Below are 23,506 nucleotides of genomic sequence, written 5' to 3'. Positions count from 1 at the left end.
TTGCTAATGAAACACGTGTTAGAATTTTGTGAAAGAAGGATAAAGTCTTTGTTTCTGTTTGATGAATTTGAGGTAAGGGGAGATTTCTTAATGAGTTTTAAAGACTTCTAAATCGATCGGCTATCATTTGGGTATTAACTTTGATGAAGTTTTATGACTATGAGTACTGACATGGGAGATATTTAGGTTTCAATTACAAACTTAGTCTCTAACGACATTGGGATGATGCTGGTCATTGGACACCTAGTATGCGAAGCTGGGTGCAAGGAGCTCCTGGAGTCTCTGCACTGGATTCGCTAAGCGACCCCTCGCTGGGTGACCTGGCCATTTCGCTGGTGTCCATAGAAAATCTTAATGGGTTGGTTTTTAGCACTCAGTGCCTCCTCTGGTTTTTCTATTCCAACTTATATTTTGCTAAACAACTTGTTTACCAAAATATCAGAATTACTGTTGAAATAAAACAAATAATAAGAATAACTTGCACAACTAAAATATTAATGCATCAACAATAAAATTTTGCTTCAGAAACACGATAATTCCTCTCCTGAGAAAAAATACAGATGAAAAAAAAGTTTGATTTCACCAGCCATGCTAGCTTAGATTCTACAACATGTTATTCTGGCTCCAGGGTTCCTGACCAAGAACTCTTCAAACATTATTATTAAAGTCAACACTGACTTTTAATTTATAGTAGAAAGTATGAAAAATCCACTGATAAATAGCGTATAAAAAAAGTTGCTATAGTCTCGTATATGTTTTACCGATTTTATAATAAAAACTTATTCGATGTACTAAAATTCATTTATGATTTAAATAATTTTAAATATAAGAATAAGAAGAAGAATAGCAGCATGTGAAAAACAATATATTATCGGGTTTGGGGTGGTTGGGTCTGAACAAACAACCTGGAAGGACGACTTTTGAACACGTTGGGGAACGAAAGGTAAGAATACAAAATCATAAGTCAAAAAAAAAAGACAAAGTGAGATAGATGTTCCAGTTCTAATTTCCCATTGTCATACAACTGAATCAAATTCTAATTACAATTTCTGTGAGCGTGGCAAAGCTTTTGAATTTCGTCCCTCTCAGCTCTGTTTACTCATCCAGGTATTCTTACTTTACTTTTTATCACTGCAAATTTGTGGGTTCATCATTATTCTCACGTCCCATTTGCTTCTAGCTCAAAAGGTTTGTTTTTTTTCTCTCTTTTCAAACTAGATCGTTATGTTTTGTAATTTTTGTTTTTGAGTTGTTGTTGGGTTGTTTCTGATCATGGGATTCCTTTGGAGCAAAAGATTTTCTGTCCGGCCATCTTCTTTTGTACTGCAAATTGATAGCTTGTTCTTCAATGATTGAGAGTATAGGGGGGATTAAGTGTTGCCAGGTGCATGTAATTCTTTAGGCACTTCTTTTGTTATTCTCTAATTAGAATATGAAGTTTTACTTAAGTAATTTTGATTGATATACAGTGCAAACCTTTATTATAGGAATTATCAAGATGAAATTGTAATATGATAGAAGAACAATACTGAGAGCAATTACGAAACTGCATCTTTGCTTTGTCTGAATATTATTGTCTTTATATTTTACCCGATCAAATTAGGAATAGAAGAATGGAGAAATATCTGACCTTTTTAAGTTCAGCCTTAATTTTCGAACAAAAGCATGTGGTGCCGTTAGAAGAAAATATGACTGACGAGTATTATTTTATTTTTTTTTGTCTCTTTTTTCTTAAAAATGAATGGTAATAGATCAAAACTATTCTTACTCCTTGGCATAGCAATCTTATTTGATAAGTGCTTATTATGTTGTAAAGGTATTGCAGATACAGCAGAATCATGAGCGGGACATCTGAAAAGAAACTTGTAAGAATTGATGTTAGTTCTGATACTGTGTGTCCATGGTGCTTTGTTGGCAAAAAGAACCTAGACAAGGCCATAGCTGCCTCCAATGATAAATACAACTTTGAGGTCTGACATACTCCTCATGTTTTTGTGTTTCTTGCCACCAAATATGTCTGGCATTTCCAGTGTTAATTTTCCGTTTAACTGAACTTACAGATAATATGGCATCCCTTTCAACTTAACCCTGATGCCCCTAAAGAAGGCATTGACAAGAGGGAGTATTACAGAAGAAAATTTGGATCCCAATCAGTACGGATGGAAGCTCGGATGTCAGAGGTTTATATTTGTTGATCACTCTGTTGTCCTAGGTTGTGTTGTCTATGTTTCATCCTTACCAAGAATTTTGAGCAAGTCATTTTGTCAATTTGGTATTTGACAGGTGTTCAAGAATGTTGGTCTGGAATATAGTTTGTCTGGACTCACGTAAGATTGAAAGTGGTTTTATAATTCATCAATGGACAAACATCCAAAAAGCACTATAGAAGTGAGTGTTCTGAAGAAGAGTTATCTAACCAATTTTCAGCTAACATGGTTTTGATTATGCGCAGGGGAAACACTATGGACAGCCACAGGCTTATATATTTTGCTAGACAGCAGGGTCTTGACAAGCAGCATGATCTAGTTGAAGAACTTAATATTGGCTATTTCACACAGGGAAAATACATTGGTGACCAGTAAGTGCTTCTGTGCTTCTTCTTTTTTGCTTTTTCTTCTGTGATCCTTTTGGTTGTTTACCAATAAAGTGGAATCGAAAGTTCAGTATGAAAAACTGGGTGATAGAAATTGAGATGATGGGTTTTCTTCTGTGGTATGATAATGTGTTCTCTAAAAATACAGACATTAATTAATGTTTTTAATTTGGATACAGTAAGTTTCTTCTGGAATCTGCTGCAAAGGTTGGTATAGAAGGAGCAGAAGAGTTTCTTAAGGACCCCAACAATGGTTTGAGGGAGGTAAAACAAATTTATACATATAATCAAACTCCATTGAATATAAAACATCAAAATGTTAGCATGATCTCTTAGTTATTATCAGGAAGTCATGAAATGGATCAACCCTGATCACGGTTTCCATGTTTCTATCTGTCTAGGTGGAGGAAGAGCTCAAAACATATTCAGGGAACATTACAGGAGTTCCATATTACGTGGTCGGTGTATACAATGTTAAAATCTCAGTTTGTTTTTTCAGTTTCATATGATAAGAATCGAAGTGACTGACTTAATCATTTGGCAGATTAATGGAAATCACAAGTTGAGTGGTGGACAACCCCCTGAAGTCTTCTTGAGAGCTTTTCAGGTTGCTACAACTTGACTTTCAGCTTCAATTTCCCTCTGTAGTAAGAATCAAACCTTGGAAATAAGAAAATACTCTATAAACTGTGAAACTCTTGCTTATATGAAGACAATATTCAGGTCTTTTTTATTTTTACTAAATCTGAATTGATAATATATCATTAATAATTCACATTTGTAATATTATTATTATTACTTGATAATGAGCTATAGGTTTTTTTTGCTATTTTTATATTAAATAATCAAAGGACAATATAATAATATATAAATGAACAAAAATTAATTAATTATGTATACTCCAAATACAAACCCTCATTGGGTTTCGATCTCCAGGAAAAAAAAAACAACGTACTCTATATAGTCAAAGTAACATCATGAGAAGATATAAGGTAGAAAGAATCTAGTTGACTATGAATCAATTCCACCAAAATTGTCTTCAAAAATTTTCGCATTCTGATTTTTCCATACGAACCAGCATGTGCAAACAAAAAAACAAGTAATTTATCTTGAGCAAATCCGATATAAATTATCCATGAAGAAGCCATGGTCATCAACCATGTGAAGAGAATCTTCATGTTTGTTTTTGCATGAGCACGATTACGTAAAGTACGATGAATTCCTTCGTCCTCCATTTTGGTGCTTTTAGATGCCATTAAGGTTGCGCTCGTTTTTGCCTTTGCTGTTTTTTCTTTCGTTTTCACAAGAGCTTAGGGATAATCTTTTGGAGCTTTGCACCATTATTATTTATTAATAATAGAGGATCAACAAAATACAATGTTTAATATTAAAAAAAAATATTGTTGCATTACTCCTCAATTTGTCATATTATATCATTGTAACCACTAACGAGGATTTTTGGCCATTTCCTATTACTTAGAAATCCAATGATACTTCACAACTATAATAATATAAATAGATAGTCGATAAGTTCAATGAAGCTTTCTTTGAGTTATAAGTGTAAATATGTTGAATATGCAACCTCACTCTAGCATGGTGAAGATTTAAAAGGCTCCAGTTTTAAATAATGGTTTAGATCGGACCAATTGCACAGACAATTTATTTTGATGAAATAGAAAATAACAGTACACCCAACCAAGCAAAGTGTTGAAACCATGACAAAGTTCCCATCTAAAATGGCATTTTCTTGTAATAGCGCATGTTTTGACAAGGGACAAATGTATAAATAAAAGAAACAACTTGGATGATATTGAACTTAAAGTGGTGGATCATATAAGTTATATACTTCCTATACATGATAAGATCTTAATCTGAAGTATTCACAATGTCTGTACTTGTATTTTTTTTTCCCTTTCCTCTGTTCTTGGTATCATCCACGATATAAACCTTTTGTAAGAGATTAAGTCGTTTCATCGAATACCATCACCTGCATCAAAATATAAATAAGTATCATGATTCAGTAGCCTCCAATCCAGAATGCACAAAACATACATAAATTATTATCTAAGTTCTAGCTTTATAGTCATGCTCGACTCTACTTATTTAACTGTGGTATATTTAATCAATATTGAAATAATAGCATCGTAAATGATTGTCTCAAAGTCTACATATAGTATTAGAATCAAGCATGGACAGACAAACATGAAAACTGACAAACAAGAAGCATTTCGCACATAAACAACCTCAATGCAAGTTAGGTGGAAGTTTAAGACAGCCAAGTTATTAAAATAAAGCATCAGGCTCAAGCTGCTCTACCTTTTTGAGGAATAAAAAGGAAATATACATGTTATTTATTCTAAAAGAATGAATGCTATACCTTTTTTTAAAATATACCTTCGCTCTATAACATGAAATGTTTCAGTTTTTTCCTGAAATATTATCTGTACCTACAAGTCTCGTGATATGCCCATTGTGAACGTATGTATAGAAGGAGATGGAAAATAAAATGTAATATAATGGGAGGAGTGTGAAATGGGAATCGTATGTATTGAGCCTTGAAGGGTGATTCTCATATAAATATAGGGTTATTTCGGTGAGAGTCTCATTTTGTTCTTCATTTTGCCATAATAGCACATACTCTGTCCAACATGACAAATGGGTAGCTAAATCATAAATTTTTCAGTTAGACAGATAAACATGGTCAGTTCTCAGGTTTCTGGTTGAACTGACTGGTTCAACCTGGTTCCCATACTACTGTTTTTATGTGTTCTATGATCTAATCTCTGATGAACTGAGCAAATTCAGAAAGAAATCATTCAGAAAATACCAAGTAAACATTACCTTCCCACAAACAGGACAGTTGTCACTTCTTTCCATCCACTCATATATGCAACCAAGGTGAAAATGATGAGAGCATTTTGTCACTATCTTTGGATTCTCTTCGGTGTATTCTGCAAGAAAAAAATACTTGAGACAAACATAAGTATCTGAAAAAGTTTCAATTCTCAATACAGTGTTTCCCCGGTCTTTCCAGCCAACCCTCATTTTTTCTGTTTTGTTCATGTCCTCACAAATTCAGAAAGGTCACTTGTGCCGTTCTTTGACTGATTCTTTCTGTCTTGAGCTAAGGGAGATTGCATCACATGATGTGTTCTTTATTTTATTTTTTTCAGAGAGGTTGGAGGTAGCAAGTTCTAGAGGTGATCCTTGGTATAGCGGTAAGATTGCAGCCATGTGACAGAGCTGTGGACTTCACAAATACAAATTATGGAAATAGCCTCAGATGAGTTAGGCTCATCTACCCTTTTGAAACCCTCTAAGTGTGAGTCTGATGTATCGTGCCACCCTTTTTTCCTAATATATGCGTGTGATTATAAGGAATAGTATTATATATTAATGTTGTTTCCTTACTTTAATGATTAGCACTGATTTGCAATTAAGAGCTATAAATAAGTTGATACTATTTATTGTACAGAAGAAAAGCCAACAAGCCAAAACTTCTGACATGATAATGGTTACTGACTAACTAGTCATGCGTAGAATAATTTTTTTTTTCGCATTACTTAACGTGTAGTACAAACTATTTAACTTCTGTAGCAGTTCTGAAATTGAGCATTCTGTCTGCTATCCAGGACTGATAACTTCGTTGCAAACCAATATTTCATGCAAAATTGAGCCGCAGCATCATGTGATCTTGTGATGAAAAATTGAGCTAAAAATGTATTACCTTCTAGACAAGTCGGACAGCATTCCTCCTCTTCCGATGATGAATAGATAACCCCATCTCCAGTTGTAAGTTTTGCTGATGAAAGTCTCACGGTGGACTTCCGGTATTCCTTTGCTCCATCTTCACTGGTATCATTCCATTTGCCACCTAAATTTAAAGATTCTGAGTCAGCTTCTCCATCATCTCTCAGAGGTTCTGACTCTTCATTCAAATGACTTGAACCCTTCTCACGTCTTGACACTAGTCCATCACGCTGTGAACGGAAAAACCTGGGATCCGCATCATAAGGCAACGGCCTTGGAGGAGAACGATAAGTGTCAGATAGAGAATTATCAAGTGAAGCTGTAGAAGTCATAGATGCTGCACCCTGTATAGATGAAGGAACCGCATGCACTTCCCCTCTACGGAATATTGAGGCATACTGAAAATTGAGGAAGATTAGAATAGAGTTATATTATATATAGAGTACAGTTCACGTCATTACTGAATATTAGTATACACAACAATTAATACAATTGAATTAACACCAAAATACTGGGTTAACAGATGCAGCAAAGCTTTTGTAAGCTAAATTATAGGTTGCAAAGAAGTTAGCACCTGGGTTTCAAGAAAAAGATATCTCACAATGAGCTAAGGCGTAACTTAAATGTAAGACTCACTTCTTCTAGCACTAATAGTTATCATCAGTTAAAACATTTAACTTAGATTAACAATATAACAAAAAGCATATATGAAATAGATCACCATTTGTAATGTTTACACTCATTCAGACATCTAGTTCATGCCTAAAACGTTTTTCAAAATACTAGATAAAAAAATACAGTAATTTCCACATGACTTCAACTTTAAGTATTTGTTTACATTGCATAGTCCTGAGCAACAGGACAATAAAGAAGAAGCATATGTTCAGACAGTCTGAAAGTGAATTAAGAAAAATAAGAGGATGCGAAAGGACAGAAACAGAGGAATTCGAAAATTTGGAGACATACCACAGTCAAAAAGTACTGTATGAAACAACCAAAACACATACAGTTCCTGTATACAGGACTATTTGGATTCAAATAATCTTCAATGTCATTAACGTTAAAACAGCTACAAACTGAACCCATTGTTTAAGCTTCAATATTTCTCTCTCTTTATCCTTCACCCTACTCAACTCAGATGTCACCAGAACATTGATGCTGCTATATGCACGCTTTGAGAAAACAGCCCCCGAAAATCAGTAACCAAGAATAATTACTACATTTCCATCAATAAATAGAGAGAGAGGATTCTAAGCTCGCAGAAGTCCAACTGCCTCCGCAAACCAGTACCTCCCTCTTCTGATAAGTTGATCAGTTATCTGGATGTGCAGATAAATCTCTTGATGACCTGAAACACACCAAAACTACATAATATCACTTTACAAACCATTTGGAAAGGTTGAAGAACAAGTTTGCAGTCATGCAATTGACAAATCAAAATAACAGAGTTTTCCAAATGCCTGTGTTGAACAATGCAATTCAACAAATGCTGATGCTCCAAATTCAAAGCATCACACACACAAAACATGATTGCCAAATCAGAACTCCAAAATAAGATTAACATACTTTTTTTTTCCAGAGAAAAGAAAAGTACAATCAAACTTGCAGAACACCAAAAAATAAAAAAGTTTAATATAAATTTGAGTGTTTTAAGGAAAAGCTATAATCTATAAGCGATGTTCCTTTAAATTGTGACAAAAATTATGCATTACTTCACTGGTAAGTTATACTAGTACATCGACCAGCAGAAAGATCATTTTCCTTTCAGATAAAAAATCACAATCACTAGTTTTACTATTTTGGCAACAACCTCGAACATATAAGCAAACCACACCCCCATCATAGGAATTGAACATTAAAAAGAGGGGGAGAGAGATAAAAATAAAAGGAATCAATTTTCTAGAGAGACACCTGAATTTCCCACAAAAAAAGAAATCAACCAAGAAAAACACCCAAATCGATGAACCCAGAGAAGAATAGAAAAAGGAAACAGAGAGATACCCAGTTGCGATTATCAAATAAGAAGGCAATCAAGCCATGGAAAACGAAAGAGGGCATGCGATATAAAGGACAAAGGCAGAATCTTTCAAAAACGAAAGGAAAAAAAACATACCTCAAATTGTTGTTGTTAAAAAAATAAATAAAAGAGAGATAAATAAGCCCAAAAAGATTGAGTTTGTTACGATTTAGGAAGTAAAAGATTTTTTTGGTTCGAGATTATAGGAAGTTAAAAAAAAAAACTTCAATCTTTCTCTCTCCCTTCTTTCTTTCTTTCTTCTCTTGGTTCTTTTGGTGGGTGAGTATTTGGTAGAGGAATATATAAAATGAATAACCCATCAAAAACTTTATGGTATTAAATTCTGAAGGACAATGACTTTTTTTTTTTCTTTTGTTTCTATTAAAAATAAAATATCTAAACCATAATCATTCATTGAGACAAGTTGCACCTGCAAATCCCATGTTGTTACAGTGCATCAAAACTACAACAATATATCAAAATGATATAGGATGAGCCTAGAAGATACCTGGTATGTTTCAGAGGGAAAAAAGAAAACAAATTAATGCATAAGATAATTTATTTCATAAAATTAAAGTTTTTAAAAATTGTAAATTATAAAATCATTAAAACCGTAATATAAAAATTTAAATATATAACTTTATTTGAAACATATATTATTAATATAAATAAAAATGAGTGTCAAGAATCTTTATTTCAAAGCTGAAAGTTTGTTTTTATTAGAATTCTAGTTTTTAATTTGTTGTTAAACTGATGCTGAAGATGGTGTCAGTTGACAAAGAGATGTTGATTTGTATATGTTAAATATGAAAATAAATAATTGTTTATGAATATATACATATGAATTATTTTAATTAAAATTTATATTGATCAAATCAATTATATTTAGATTTATGATGATATTTTATAAATATCAATGTGTTTTTATTCTCTACCTATATAACTATTTTGAATTTAATAATTAAAGTTTTGGTTACTTTTATGTTGTTTTATTTTCTAACCGTTGTTACCTTTTTCTTTATCTTTATCTTTAATTTCTAAAATTAGAAGATATTGATTAAAAGAATAAGTAATATCTAAAATAAAATATTTTTAATATGTAAACTAAGTACGTAATGCATTTATTTACTTAATGCAAATAAGGCAATTGGGATTTTTTTCCTATTCAGTTCAATATTGAACATATATTTTTTTTTATTTTTCTAATATTAAAAACAATTATAGTTTACTCATCCATTCATTATATATTTTCTATATATTATATTTGATATTATAAGTTTAAGTGATTCTACTATAATTAAAATTTAATTTATAAATATTAATAATTTAAGTTCTATTATTATATATCTGCATTATAAAGATCCTAATTAACAAAATTATATTACTAATTATATAATTATTATATATTTGCGTTATTACGTTACCAAAATTATATTACGAATTATATAATCACACAATTGGTATTTGGTATTAAGCATAAATAAACTTACAAGTATATAAGTATTTAAGATACATTTAGAATACCCTCAGAAAAACTTTTACTTCCACATATATAGAATTCCATTGAATGATTATATAATATAAAACTTATATATCTAACGACAACTATTTTCTAAAAATCACTATTTGTACTATCTTTTTTGTTTATGTAATAAACAATTATAATGGGTGGATAAATCACGATAATAACAATAGGGTAAGTAATAATTTAAAAATAAAAATCATCTATGCTCAAGTATCTATCAATACAAATATTTAAACATTCATAATCATACCATTTTGTTTTTAGTATAACATTTTTTAAACTCAATTTTAAAATATACATGTATTAAGTCGAATATATGTAAAGTCTTGTTCTTATATGTAATAGCATATTGGATAGCATTTAACGATCCTACTCCACTTGGTTTAATTTCCTCATGATAGAATTAGTTCCTTCTATTCTTTAAGTCACAATATTATTTTATATCGATCTTGCATATTAGAAATTTTTATTAACTTTCACTGTCTAAACTTTATTATTTATATGAGTTTGTGAGTTTAATAGAGTTATGATGACTTCACATTCGCAACTCTCACTCGATACACACGGTGACACTGGACAACATGATATATTCCCTTTGAAATAACCACAATCATACATTCACACATAAGATAAAATAGTTATAACCAATATATTAATTATAGCATAACAAACATTGGTTCAATCCACCTTCACCCATATTTAATATGATACAACAAATATTTTCCTCAAAACTATGATATCTCGTCTAACCATCATATTCGTATAATGACTTTGATATATGTTGTTCCTTCAACTCATACTTATTTGACGAATTATATTTTTGCTCAACGTGACACCCATAAAAGTATACTCACCCAGGGACTTAAGCCTTGGAGTTAAATTTCATTGAATTCACTCGGTGAATGTAGCCCTATGACCCTAAACCACCCTGAGCTACTGGAATTATCTAAATAATGTTGTCAAACGCTCATTCCACTCGATGAGCGACCACACCCTTAAGAGCTTGTTTTATCAAGCTCACTTGTCAACTTCAAGTCACCCAACGTATGAAAAGATTTGAAGTTCTTTATGATTTATTTTTCAATCTCACTTATCAATGATTTGGCTAATCAAGCAAGTTTGCATAAAACCAAAAACTCAGTATCATATCATATATTTGACCTATATAACTACTCTTACATGTTTCTTAGTTCTTAAAAGGCATATATACAAATACAAAACACATTGGATGGATCAAATGAATAAAAATGATACATCCTAAATAGTTTAATAATCTCACCACCATTTCAATCACACTAATTCAAACATGATTGAATGTACATATCACACTTTCAAGCTATTTCAATCAAGCTCAAAGACAAATTAGTCACAACAACACTACCACTCCATAACTTAATATATTCAATTAAAACATTAATTAATATATATATATATATATATATATATATATATATATATATATATATAATAGCATCAGTTTCCTTTACTTATAAAAACCTTTGGCTCAAAAGGTTTGTCTGAAGTTCTAATTCTTAATAATTGTTCTAATTACTCACATATATAGACTAACTCACATAACTAAGCATATCATTATAATCACAATTAAACAAAAATTCACTTTGAGCTATTTTAAAACATATACATATAATGACAAATTTTGACCAATATTTTTCGAGAGCCAAAATAATATACTCAAAATTTATATATTTAATTGTTGTCATTATTACAATAAAAATAAATACATAATTTAGTATAATTTTAACAATAAAACCAATCACACATACAAATGATTGATTTTCTCCCATAAAATTATTAAACTCATCAATAATTGAATTAAAATTATAACTTTAAGCTATTATTTTCAATATAAATAATTATATTGTTAACAAAAAAAATCATCTTTTATTTTATTTTGTAATCATTCATTTAAAGAAATGATATTTTTAATGTAGAAACAAGAATAATTAGAATAAGACGAATTAAATGATTAATCAAATAACATGTCACTGACTTTATTATTCTTACTAAAAATTAAATTTGTTTTGTTTTCGTTTTCATAAATAAAAAACTAATAAAAAATTATCCGTTAAATCTAATTTTAACTTGTTTAATTCATAGGTTAACTAAACTATAATTTGATTTACATTTAAAAGTTTAATTTTTTTCTAAAACAATCATCCTCAAACTTAGAGATAAACCAAATTGATATACGAATTATAACTGACATTTCTATACACATATCAAAATTTATAATTACATACATAATAATTACAAGTAAAACAATGTTATTTCTGAAATCATCTTAGTAAGAGATTTTTTTTATCAACGCTAAAGTATTTTTCTTATTTGATGTTAAATACAGTTTTTCTTTTACTTCAATAATAGAGTATTCTTTTATTAGTTTTATTTTTATTGTTGACTTTAACGTGACTATTTACTGGTTAACGTAAATATATATTTTCAAGTTAACATTATAATATTTTTTAACTAATATTATTAGAATTATTCATGAAACCTTTATTTTTACTTCAATAAAAGAGTATTTTTTTTATTAATTTTAGTTTTTTTTATAATCCAAATATGCAAATTACAATTTTAAAAGAAACTTAATTTAGTTGAATGTAGATCATAAAACAAACCATCCTGTAGCATGTAAGTCCAACCTAAGAAGTTTTTAGAATTAACGTATCAACGTTTTTGCAAAATTAAGATAGGACATTGAGTGCAAATAAAAAGAATACAATAAATGCAAGTGTAATTATACGTCCTTTGGTGAATGTAATGATTTATAAAAGATATTTTTAATAATAAAAATATTTTCTTTCATTTATTTGTTGTTAAAGTTGAAAGAAATACAGATACAATGCGCTCCTTGCTCACATATAAACAAGAATTTCAAAATCCCAAAAACCTCTTAGTTATAATTTTCATCCCTTCAATTGAAGAAAAGAGAACAGAACAGAGAGTGTGCAGAGCAGAAGTCCACCACCAACCACTCCACTTCAATTTCTCAGATCCATCCCTAAAAAACACGAGCAGCTTCACCAAGTCACGAATCACGAACTTAAGCCAAAGCTACCACCACAACGCTCTGCGTCATAGTTATCATGCAGAGCGCAGCATCGTCGGCGCCATCTTCGCCGGAGGCCATTCTCGAATGGCTACACAAAGAGATGGGATACCGTCCGCTAGGTACCTACGCAGCCGGCAAGTCGCACCTGCCGTCCGTCGAGTCAATCCGCCGGATTTGCCGCGGAAATATGATTCCGGTCTGGAACTTCCTCGTCACGCGCGCCAAGTCTGAGAAGACGGTGCGGAACATTCGCCGGAACATCACCGTGCACGGCGGGGATGGCGGCGGCGAGGCGAAAGAGGAGGTCAGGGGGAAGGGCGCGAGGAAGAAGGAGAGGGCGCTCATCGCCGGCGAGGGTTCCGAGACTGCGACGACGAGGGAGGCGGCATTGCAGGAGCGGGATTTGGCGGCGAAGGAGGTGGAGAGGCTGAGGAACATTGTGAGGAGGCGGAGGAAGGATTTGAGGGCGAAGATGCTCGAGGTTTCCAGAGAGGAGACTGAGAGAAAGAGAATGCTCGATGAACGAGCCAATTACAGGTTTTGGTTATTTTTCTCAATGTGCTCAAAATTTGAACAGTGTGTGTATATGTAATTGGTAATTTTCATTCTGGTTGGTTGCAGTGGAGTTTGCATATTTCTTGTTCATTAGGTCAGAGAAGATGAACAAAACAGTTTGTGAAAATGATGAATGTATGGGGAAGTACAGGTGAAGGTTGTGAGACATAAAAAAAGTGATTGATTAGAGATTTCATAAATGATACAATGTGAAATAATGAGGGAGTTAGGAAAAGAAGTGAAGTGGAAATGAGATGAAAGATATCGTAGTGAAATGATAAAAATACCTCTTTGTTTTGTGTTGAATAGTTTAGGAGTTTTGATAATACACCTCGTCTTAGGATGTTCTCAGGTGGAGACAAACAGAAGAAAAAAAAGGAGAGAAAGTGACATGTGTTATAAGTTATGTTGTGGAAGAAAAAGAAAAAAGATAGGAAGAAAATGAGGTGAAAAGGAGAGATGGAAGAGGAAGTGAGTGTATGTTTATAGTTATAACATTGTCTCTAGTAATAGTGCTGTCACGGTGTGATCTCTTGTTAGTATAATAATGTGTTTCTGATGTTATCCTAGCATTTTATGCGCTTTTGTCGTTGTACCAATAATATGAAAGAGAGAGGAAAATAAATTATGAGTTTATGGTGATTCTGATATTGAATGATTGAAATTCGGGACAACAAAAGTATATTTCTTCATCCTTTGTGCAGGCATAAGCAAGTGATGTTGGAGACTTATGATCAACAGTGTGATGAAGCAGCAAAAATATTTGCCGAATATCATAAACGTCTCTATTACTATGTAAATCAAGCGATGGAGTCTCAAAGATCAGGTGTGGATTCTTCTGTTGAAATGACCAATAGTTTTAGTGCCAAAAGTGAGAAGGAGGCTGTTTATTCTACTGTTAAGGGCAGTAAATCTGCGGATGATGTCATTCTCATTGAAACCACGAGGGAAAAGAATATTAGAAAGGCTTGTGAATCCCTTGTAGCTCATATGGTTGAAAAAATACGGAATTCTTTTCCAGCTTACGAAGGAAGTGGCATTCATTTAAATCCTCAGGCAGAAACAGCAAAGTTGGGGTTTGACTATGATGGGCAAATTCCTGACGAGGTTAGAACTGTTATCATAAATTGCCTGAAGAGTCCTCCTCAATTGCTTCAGGCAATTACTGCATACACTGTACGGCTGAAAAGTCTAATCTCCAGAGAAATAGAGAAAATTGATGTTAGAGCTGATGCAGAGACCTTGAGGTATTTTAATGCACATAATTTGTTTTTCATGTTCCGCTGTTACTCATGCCTCTGCCCATATTATTTGAATTCTGAACTTTCTGTCATCAATCATTGTTATTATAACTTTAAAAAAAACATGGTCACAAATGCTATACTGGTAAAATATCCCCAAGAAGCTTACAGTGATTATGTTCCCCTCCCATCCAGGAAAAAAGTGTGTAGTAGTGCTTATTAGCAAGGGTATCACATATGCTATTGCTGTTATAATCGAAATTTTCATTCTTTAATCAGGTACAAATATGAAAATAACATAGTTATGGATGTTTCGTCATCTGATGGGAGCTCTCCTCTACAGTATCAACTTTATGGCAATGGAAAGATTGGGGTTGATGTGCCACCAGGAGGGAGTCAAAATCAGCTTCTTGATAGACAGGTATTTTTTTCATCCTTAAACTACATATTCTGTTGTTGTACAAAGAGTTATTGAACTGGTGCTTTCTTTGTTCTTAGAAAGCTCATGTTCAACAATTTTTGGCCACTGAAGATGCACTCAACAAGGCTGCAGAAGCAAGGGAAACCTGCGAAAAACTTATGAAACGTCTGCATGGAAGCACTGATGTTTCTTCACGCCCAATTAGTATTGGGAGTACATCCCAGAATGTTGGAAGTCTTAGACAACTTGAGGTATCATTGTGAAAAACATACAGTGCATTATGTTCTTTTCAGTGAGTTATATATATTTTTTCAATATATTGTCACCTTTTGTAATGATAATAATTTGTAAGCTTTCCTCCAATAAATAACCAATAGTTAGATTAACAACATGTATGGTGGGAAGAATTAGCACTATTTGACGAGTCACCATAGAGAAATCAGAAATGTTGAGACTGGAGTATATATGGATATTGTTTTGGCGGCATAACTTATGATAGAAAGAATCAATGCTTAAAACAGTGCAGATTTTTTTCTTACTTTCCTAATCAAATACTTATCATGTTTATGAAGATTGTGGTAGTCCTAGGTCCGAACAGAATATTAGTAAAATTTGGATACCCAGTAGGAATAAATATACTAAATATATCTGTGTTTGGCTATTAGTTTGTGTAACTGAGTTTGTTGGATGATCTGTTAATCGTTATTTTCTCTCTTCGGGTTCCTAGCAATCATTTTGTTTTTGTTAAAATTTGTTTCTTTGGATTCAAATGCTATCTTAAGCTTCTTTTGTAAAGATCACATGTATATTATTTTGCTGTTAATGTGTAACATGGTATGTGTGTACATGATTGATTTGTTTATATGGCACTTCCTCCTGCTGAAGCAGAACTTTAACTAGAGAGAAAAAGAAACAACTGCACGTAAGATTTGCTTTTGTGAAAAATTATCTCCAAGTGCAATTATTTTAATTTAGTCTATTAATAGGCCAAACAATCCCAAACTATTTAAGGTATATGGTAGGAAATAAATGTCGGAATCAATGGGCAGTATTAGACAGTTATTGGGTTGTTGTGTTATATGATGCAGGTAGTTATTGCAGGGCTGTTTTAAGGGGGATTGTTACTGTACAATAATTTAAACAGAATAATGCTTGCGTTTTGCTATACGTACATTGATGTTTGGTTGCTTGTAGTCAATGTGTGTATGACTGCCACAATTTTCTCAGAAAACAGAGAAGAGTCCTTGATTGGGAAATCAAAGGGACGTGTGTCATAATGATCACAATGCAAAAGCAAACATGCTAATACGAGAGTTCTTGTTAGGGGGAAACATTGTGAAGTTGTGTACTTGTAATCTGGCCTATATAAACCAGGTTATTTTAGTTTATTCAAATAAATTTTGTATGCTCATCCCCTGTGTCCAACATCCATGAAACTGGCCTATAGTCAGGCGCTGTTGTGAAGCAACACATTTTATTTACTTCATCGAGGGAGATTCTGAAATTTGATATTACCAGTGAAATAAAATTAATAAAACATGGGGATTCTAGAAAAACTTTATATATAAGATTTTCCATTTTTGTTGCTACTATGACCAAGTTAGGGACATCCGGACATGTTTAACCGCGGGAATATTTTTTTATGTATCAGCCTTTAATGTGGGTAAAATAAGAATTTATCTTTGAGAAATCTATACTTTCTACATTTTCAATTAAACGAGTTAGATTCTTTTTTAGATTTTCCAACTTACTTTACTGCATAAAAGTTAGGAGAAAAAAGATACAACTTTTCCCCCTTTCAATTCTGTTCATTTCCTAATGCTAGTTATATATTTCAGATCAATATTTGAGTTAGGATTTTACCAGTTATTCTGTATATGTTTTCCATCTGTTCAGCTAGATGTTTGGGCCAAGGAAAGAGAAGTTGCTGGTTTAAAGGCAAGCTTGAACACCTTGATGTCTGAAATACAACGCTTGAATAAGTTGTGTGCTGAGAGGAAAGAAGCTGAAGATTCTCTAAAAAAAAAGTGGAAAAAGATTGAAGAGTTTGATTCTCGTAGATCAGAACTTGAGACCATATATACAGCACTCCTCAAAGCAAATATGGTAATGTTCCATTGTTTCAGTAATTCCTGTTAGGTGAAATAAAACTGGTATAGTTACTGTTCATCCTCGTGAACGGCATACCCTGTTCGAATCCTAGAATAGTCACTGGTTTAAAACTTGAATTGTTTATTAGTTGGTTTGTCTGTGTGGGGACATAAATGCATTTACTGTGAATTGTTATATGCATTGACTACTGAGACCGTGAATACGATTGCACCCACTGTGCCTTGTGAATGGTGACAGCCGTTTGAATCCTATAATAGTCACTGGTTTAAAACTTGAGTTATCCATTAATTGATTTTTGTCTGTGAGGGGACATAGGTGCATTTACAGTAAATTGTTAGATGCACTGACTACTGAGACCATGAATATGATTGTGCCTACTGTGCCTTGACATTTTTCTTTTCCCCTAAGTTCCAAAATTTATTTGAACTCATCTTTTTTGTTGTATGTATTCCGGTAATTTTGGTTTTAATAAACAGTACTTTGATTTTAGTTTTTATTTTGTTTTCAATACAATAATGCAGGATGCTGCTTCATTTTGGAGTCAGCAACCATTAACTGCTAGGGAATATGCTTCAAGCACTATAATTCCAGCATGTGCTGCTGTTGCCGAGGCTTCAAATAGTGCAAAGGATCTCATTGAGAAAGAAGTGTCTGCATTTTCTCAAAGTCCAGATAATAGTCTCTACATGCTTCCTTCTTCTCCACAGGTTTATAATGCTCCACAAACAACTTTTTCACTTACCTGTTCAGTAAACATACATTAGAATAAAACTAATGTTCTGAATTTTTTGGATTTGATATATGAAATTAATTTACATGATCTACTTTAGAATCTTCTATTTCTACCTCTTGGTTGTCAAAGGTTCTGAGTTCATTTAAATATAAACTTGATTAGATTCGGTGTCTAGTGTTCAATGCATTCTACTCTTTTTTTGGTGGGATAGAGTGAAATTATTCATATAAAACTAAGTGTAATTTTGGAGGGTGGGGAAGGGAGGGTTAAAAAATCATCCCAATTAAAAAATTCCAGATACAGAGAGGAACATGGATTGATTAAAATAACTCTAAAAGTGCATCAAACTTACTCAATCTTTTTGGCATATGTGAAATGGAAATCTGTATTGAAGCTGGTACAAAAAATATATATAATTGTACCTTATGACTAGTTTAGGGGCAATATGTGCATTACACTCCAATCAAATACCCTTGGAACTGAATAAACTGCACTCAGACACCGAATTTCACTCTTGCTTTTACTAGAAACTTTATAATGAATAATTAGAAATTGATGTTCCAAAGTAACATGACAGCCCACTCCACTTGGTTACCCAACTGGTTCTCTGGATTGAATCTCATTTAAATAACCTTAACTTGAAAGGATTTATCTGAAAGAAAGAAGATTCTCACTCAATTGATTTATCTGAAACAGTAGATCAACCTCTGTATATAGAGAACTGTAACCCTATAGTAATAATTACAGAGAGATCTCTAAAATCTTCTAACAGTTTCCAGTAGTACACTCAATATCCTACTAACAACACCTTATAACCTCTACCTTTTCTGTGATGATATATTATTTAAGTTTAAATTTAAATAGGATTATTGTGATGCAAATTTAGTATTGCAACTTAAATCTGTTGCTAACCTTTAAAATCTCGCACATCCCAATTTAAGATGGCCTAGTTCCTATTAGTCAGTTAGCTGGGTTGTTAATTAGAGAGATAGAAATGACAAGATATAAATAATAGGAAGAAAAATAGAGATCGATCTTTTCTTTAAGAGTGAGAATTGACACCTAAAGGCCAGGTCTCTTGAATAAATGCAGTGTAGAGACAAGTGTCATTTCTATTTTACGTTTGTGATCTCTGGCATCACATCACACTGAATCTGGTAAGAAGACAGTTTTTCTGCAATAAAATTGGATTGTATCCCCTAATTCTAAGCCACCATCTGTCAGTGAACTTTTAATGGTTTCTGAAATTTTCTTTAAAATTTTATTTGTCCATGTATATTGAAATGTGCTTCAACTTAAATTTTTGTTAACTTCTGGTTCAGGCACTGCTTGAGGCCATGGGCGCTAGTGGACCACCTGGCCAGGAAGCAGTTACAAATGCAGAAGTAAGTGCAGCTATTTTGACAGCAAGAGCTGGTGCTCGGGATCCATCAGCAATTCCTTCAATATGTCGTGTTTCAGCTGCACTTCAGTATCCTGCTAGTGAGTATATATATTGTTTGTTGATAGGCTCTTTCTTGAGGTACCCATATATGATGGTTTAATATATTGCCATTGTAGACTGTCACTTTAGTAATTACCAATAGCACAAATGAGTAGACTATTTCTGGCCTTCGTAAACAGAAACTACAACCCTTGTGGTTTTCATTTCCTCTTAACTGGAGTATGGTTATATTCATGTGTTAAGTTTTATCAGGACAATTTAAGTTTAAACACTTTATTTTTCTTCTCTATATCTAAACAAGATAAACATAATTTAGTAGATAGAACACGTTAAACACTAATTACTTTTACACTAAATAGTCTAAAATTGTCATTCTGAATGAAATATCTGGGTATGCCTATCAATGTATTATGAGATTATATTTGATATTTTGTTGTTTTGAATCAATGTATTTATTGCATCTTATTGTTTTCATTAACCTGCAATTTGAAGAATACGGCATAAGGATTTGTTTTCTATGGATCCTTTATGGTGGCTAAAGCTATTTTTGTATATTCAATAGTTTTTGTGTTAAATGGACAGGCTTGGAGGGTCCAGATGCTGCTCTAGCATCTGTGCTGCAGTCCCTGGAGTTCTGTTTGAAACTTCGTGGCTCTGAAGCTAGTGTGTTGGAAGATTTATTAAAGGCTATTAATCTTGTTTATATTAGACGAGATCTTGTCCAGAGCGGAAATGCCTTGTTGAATCATGCTGGCTTTGTTCAACAAGAATATGAAAGGTAAATATGTATCTAACATTCTAACCCCTGAATCCAATGTGCATTCGTGGTTAGTGTTTCTAGCAGATTCAAAATTTATGTATTGGCAAGAGAAAGATCTAATTAATTTTATTTTCCCATCTGTTTAGGGACACACTTCTGATGTTGTATTTTGGATAGCTGTGAAAACTAAATTATTTTAATAATTGATTGTACGTATATTTGATTATTATAAAAATTAGTTTTTGGTTGGGTATGTTTAGTGAAAAGTAGTTTTAAGGATAATATTGTTTGAAACAAACAAATCAGCTTTTTAGATAAGAAAAAGGATAGTTCATTGCTGATAAGAAACTGTTGTAAAATAATCATAAAACAAATTTTCAGATTCACAAAAGTGACATATTTTTTCTAGAAAAGAAAAAGTTTACAAATTTCAGCTATTGTTCCAAACAAACAGCTGAAATTGCAAATAACTTTTTATCCCAAAAACAGCTGAGATCAGGGAAAAATAATCCTTCCTAAACATCTTCTGAACTTGTTGAAAACCGTTTTTCTTTGACATCTGATACATTGATGCAGGACAACGAGTTTTTCTTTGAGTTTGGCTGCAAAACAGGAGAAAACTATCATGGAAGAATGGTTGCCTGAACTTAAGGCTGCTATTTTGAGTGCTCAACAGAGCTTGGAAGATTGCAAATATGTCGGTGGATTGGTGAGTTATACTGTTATTATTACTATGATGATTTGTTGCAAGAAAAATTGTTAGAGAGCCAAGAAAGAAAACACAATTTTAAATGCATTTTGTAGTTTGGCATAGCATAGAAACAGATAAGAAAGAAGCAATTCACACGGGGAACACATCAAAACTCCTCCTTGAAGTGCGGAGAAAGTGAAGTGGAGGAGATATATTTTTAATTCAATTTGATAGAGCACCAATGGATAAGTTTTTTATCTTATGAAGAAGCTATATGATAACTTTTATTAATTAGCTTGCGCACAAGTTCATTTAAACTTATGATGAAGTTAATTTCAAATATTCTTTCTATATTTATCACCTTGAAGTTTTTATGGCAAAATACATGCTTTCGCTGAGACAAAGGTTTCCTACAAAAAAGTATTCGTATCCACAAACTGCAAACAGCAACACCTCTCTAATTACACACCCTACTGTCAAATGTACATAGCTCCCTTCAGTTATTGTCTATGACCAACTAGCATCAAGGCAGTTTCTAATTTCGATAAAGAACTAATATAAAACAATTAATATACAATAAGTTATTTTCTATCACATTTTAATAATACGCTGCTGCTCTTAATTTTTATGCATAATGACCGACATGTCAGACAATTAGTAGGACAATTATATCTAATGCTGCATGACTGTTCAAGTTTCCATCCTAATTTTGTTCTATTATTAAATTGTAACATCTTTTGCAGCTTGATGAGTGGTGGGAGCAACCAGCATCGACAGTTGTTGACTGGGTAACAGTGGATGGGCAAAATGTAACTGCCTGGCATAATCATGTGAAGCAGCTTCTTGCATTTTATGACAAGGAGCTATTGTAATTAGAATGACAAAGCGCATGGAGTAAGCAGATTTTGTGAAGTCTTGTTCATCTAACATTTCCCACTTAGCTGTCACTGTCGATAATTGTCTTCTGGGATGGAATATGACAGCTGTTGTCTATATTGATAGACGAAGATCTTAAAAAAAAAAAAGAGAGTATCATCTTCATGATCTTTCACAGATACCCTCTACCACCACTTTTTCTTTAGAAGCGTGAAGTGTGTGTCATTTTAGATTTTAGGTAGTGGGGTGGATTGTTCATTTTAATTGGCAGTGATTAATGGCATTGAATCTTATGAAGCCATTTCGGCTTCATTTGCTGAACTGGTTTGGTCTGGTTGTATACAGTTAGAACCGTTGAGGAAAAAAGAAGGTCGAGTTGAATGGATTTGCCGGGGTAGTACTTTTTCTTTTTGAAGTTCACAAGGTGCAATGGCCCACAAAACTAATGTGTCGTGTACATTAGAATGTTCAACGGTTCTGTGATTTCTTGTTTTAGGAATAGGTTAAAATTCTTTGCAGAAGAGTCCTCTGTTTAGATTTCACATTGCATGTCAACTTTTAAATTAGGTTTATTTTCCTTTTGTTTAGCTCACTTGCTTATTTCTTTACTATACTGGTAAACAATCTAACCTAGTATTTAAAATAGCAAATTTGGCAGATTTTGTTTTTATGAAAATTGTTTCATCTTCTATTAGTAACATTTGACATTGAATGCGTAGTTTTGTCAAATCTAAATTGACAGAAAAAAAGAGAAAAGTCTAATTCGAACATCTGGAAATATTTAGACGAGGCAATATGGATTATTTTTCTGGAGTCATGGCTCCCAAGTCCCATTTATTAGACGAGGCAATAGTTGTGTACTCTTTTGGATTAATTAGCACTAATATACTAAATCAGTTTATTAATGGATATTTTGTTACAATATCTTAATTTATTGATTTACATTATTCATTCGAAGAAAATGATTGTTGGAGTGATCTTATACTTGTGATAATACCTTGCTAAAACTTGGTTTCACTTGAATATTTAATAACGTTTGGAGTTAAAACAATTTTTGAAATCGTATAACCTTGCATTTGGACGAAATGTTCGACAAATAATTTTACTTGCTCAAATGATAGAAAAAGTTTCAAATAACTCATTCACACCCTTTAATCTTCTATTAATGAGCAAAGGCAATTTTATAGTGTTCCACTGTAAACAAAATGAACTACTTGACCTGCTTCTACTTTTTATATATATAGTGCTATGGGTGTGCATATCGTGATCACTGTAAATTGAGCTGCCCATACAGTGGAAGAAGTATTCCCCAATTGATCGGAAGCCAAGGAAGTACACTAATTGTGCGATCTTCGGCTTGGTTTGTGTTGTCTCCCTATTGTGTCACTAAGATATACTCATTAACACTAATTTTAATGTTTTAAAATATATTAAATAGAAATGAGAGTTTTTCCTAAATTACATTAATAAAACAATCTTTTCTTTATTGGTATGGTTTAATTTAGAGTTTACAGGGTAAGTGAGCAATTACTGGGAATCTGTTTTCGAATTTATATTAAAAAAATTAATTTTATCATACTAGTAAATTTTGACCAGTATGTCACATTTTCAAAGTATATGTGTTCATTTTGACTGTAATAACATGAACATCAAATAAACTGAATAGAAGACAGAGTGATAAAAAAACCAACCCTTGACTTAGGTTATTTATTCTA

General features: G+C 32.5%; 3 protein-coding genes across 13 annotated transcripts; 2 read left to right on the top strand and 1 right to left on the bottom strand.

Moving 5' to 3' along the window:
* Nucleotides 1-856: 856 nt before the first annotated feature.
* Nucleotides 857-3,422, top strand: LOC108328899 (uncharacterized). 5 transcript variants are annotated; one of them, XM_017562790.2, is made up of 9 exons: nucleotides 857-943; nucleotides 1,108-1,188; nucleotides 1,817-1,970; nucleotides 2,061-2,180; nucleotides 2,284-2,327; nucleotides 2,453-2,578; nucleotides 2,773-2,857; nucleotides 2,995-3,051; nucleotides 3,138-3,422. In XM_017562790.2, the coding sequence occupies exons 3-9, from the start codon at nucleotides 1,839-1,841 to the stop codon at nucleotides 3,213-3,215; spliced, it is 642 nt and encodes a 213-aa protein (XP_017418279.1). In that variant the 5' UTR covers nucleotides 857-943; nucleotides 1,108-1,188; nucleotides 1,817-1,838; the 3' UTR covers nucleotides 3,216-3,422. The 5 variants fall into 5 exon arrangements, with proteins under 5 accessions (XP_017418279.1, XP_017418280.1, XP_017418276.1 ...); XM_017562787.2 differs by lacking the exon at nucleotides 1,108-1,188 and adding an exon at nucleotides 1,067-1,107 and having other exon boundaries at nucleotides 892-943; XM_017562791.2 differs by lacking the exon at nucleotides 1,108-1,188 and having other exon boundaries at nucleotides 862-943.
* An 878-nt stretch (nucleotides 3,423-4,300) lies between these two features.
* On the bottom strand, nucleotides 4,301-8,666 carry LOC108329607 (E3 ubiquitin-protein ligase At3g02290). 7 transcript variants are annotated; one of them, XM_017563905.2, is made up of 5 exons: nucleotides 8,345-8,659; nucleotides 7,310-7,691; nucleotides 6,321-6,741; nucleotides 5,435-5,544; nucleotides 4,301-4,580 (listed from the first exon to the last, which is right to left on the bottom strand). In XM_017563905.2, the coding sequence occupies exons 2-5, from the start codon at nucleotides 7,427-7,429 to the stop codon at nucleotides 4,554-4,556; spliced, it is 678 nt and encodes a 225-aa protein (XP_017419394.1). In that variant the 5' UTR covers nucleotides 7,430-7,691; nucleotides 8,345-8,659; the 3' UTR covers nucleotides 4,301-4,553. The 7 variants fall into 7 exon arrangements, with proteins under 7 accessions (XP_017419394.1, XP_052729337.1, XP_017419392.1 ...); XM_052873377.1 differs by having other exon boundaries at nucleotides 8,457-8,659; XM_017563903.2 differs by having other exon boundaries at nucleotides 4,301-6,741; nucleotides 8,255-8,666.
* Nucleotides 8,667-12,770: 4,104 nt separating this feature from the next.
* Nucleotides 12,771-22,378, top strand: LOC108329349 (AUGMIN subunit 5). Its single transcript, XM_017563521.2, has 10 exons — nucleotides 12,771-13,495; nucleotides 14,218-14,760; nucleotides 15,034-15,175; nucleotides 15,253-15,426; nucleotides 17,072-17,281; nucleotides 17,809-17,994; nucleotides 19,343-19,502; nucleotides 20,047-20,242; nucleotides 20,801-20,933; nucleotides 21,659-22,378. Exons 1-10 carry the CDS (start codon nucleotides 12,993-12,995, stop codon nucleotides 21,785-21,787), a joined length of 2,376 nt encoding a protein of 791 aa, XP_017419010.1. The 5' UTR covers nucleotides 12,771-12,992; the 3' UTR covers nucleotides 21,788-22,378.
* Nucleotides 22,379-23,506: the final 1,128 nt, after the last annotated feature.

Source organism: Vigna angularis, chromosome 2 (assembly GCF_016808095.1).
Source record: "Vigna angularis cultivar LongXiaoDou No.4 chromosome 2, ASM1680809v1, whole genome shotgun sequence".
Classification (NCBI taxonomy): domain Eukaryota; kingdom Viridiplantae; phylum Streptophyta; class Magnoliopsida; order Fabales; family Fabaceae; genus Vigna; species Vigna angularis.
This window is presented reverse-complemented; position numbering and strand designations above follow the sequence as displayed.

Coding starts and splice junctions, on each gene's coding strand:
- LOC108329607 (XM_017563903.2), bottom strand. CDS start 7,429: ATGGGTTCAGTTTGTAGCTGTTTTAACGTTAATGACATTGAAGATTAT. Junction 6,742..7,309: donor TACAGTACTTTTTGACTGTG/GTATGTCTCCAA, acceptor CTCAATTTTCAG/TATGCCTCAATATTCCGTAG.
- LOC108328899 (XM_017562790.2), top strand. CDS start 1,839: ATGAGCGGGACATCTGAAAAGAAACTTGTAAGAATTGATGTTAGTTCT. Junction 2,328..2,452: donor TATAGTTTGTCTGGACTCAC/GTAAGATTGAAA, acceptor GATTATGCGCAG/GGGAAACACTATGGACAGCC. Junction 2,858..2,994: donor CCAACAATGGTTTGAGGGAG/GTAAAACAAATT, acceptor CTATCTGTCTAG/GTGGAGGAAGAGCTCAAAAC.
- LOC108329349 (XM_017563521.2), top strand. CDS start 12,993: ATGCAGAGCGCAGCATCGTCGGCGCCATCTTCGCCGGAGGCCATTCTC. Junction 14,761..15,033: donor GCTGATGCAGAGACCTTGAG/GTATTTTAATGC, acceptor TTCTTTAATCAG/GTACAAATATGAAAATAACA. Junction 20,243..20,800: donor GTTCAACAAGAATATGAAAG/GTAAATATGTAT, acceptor ACATTGATGCAG/GACAACGAGTTTTTCTTTGA.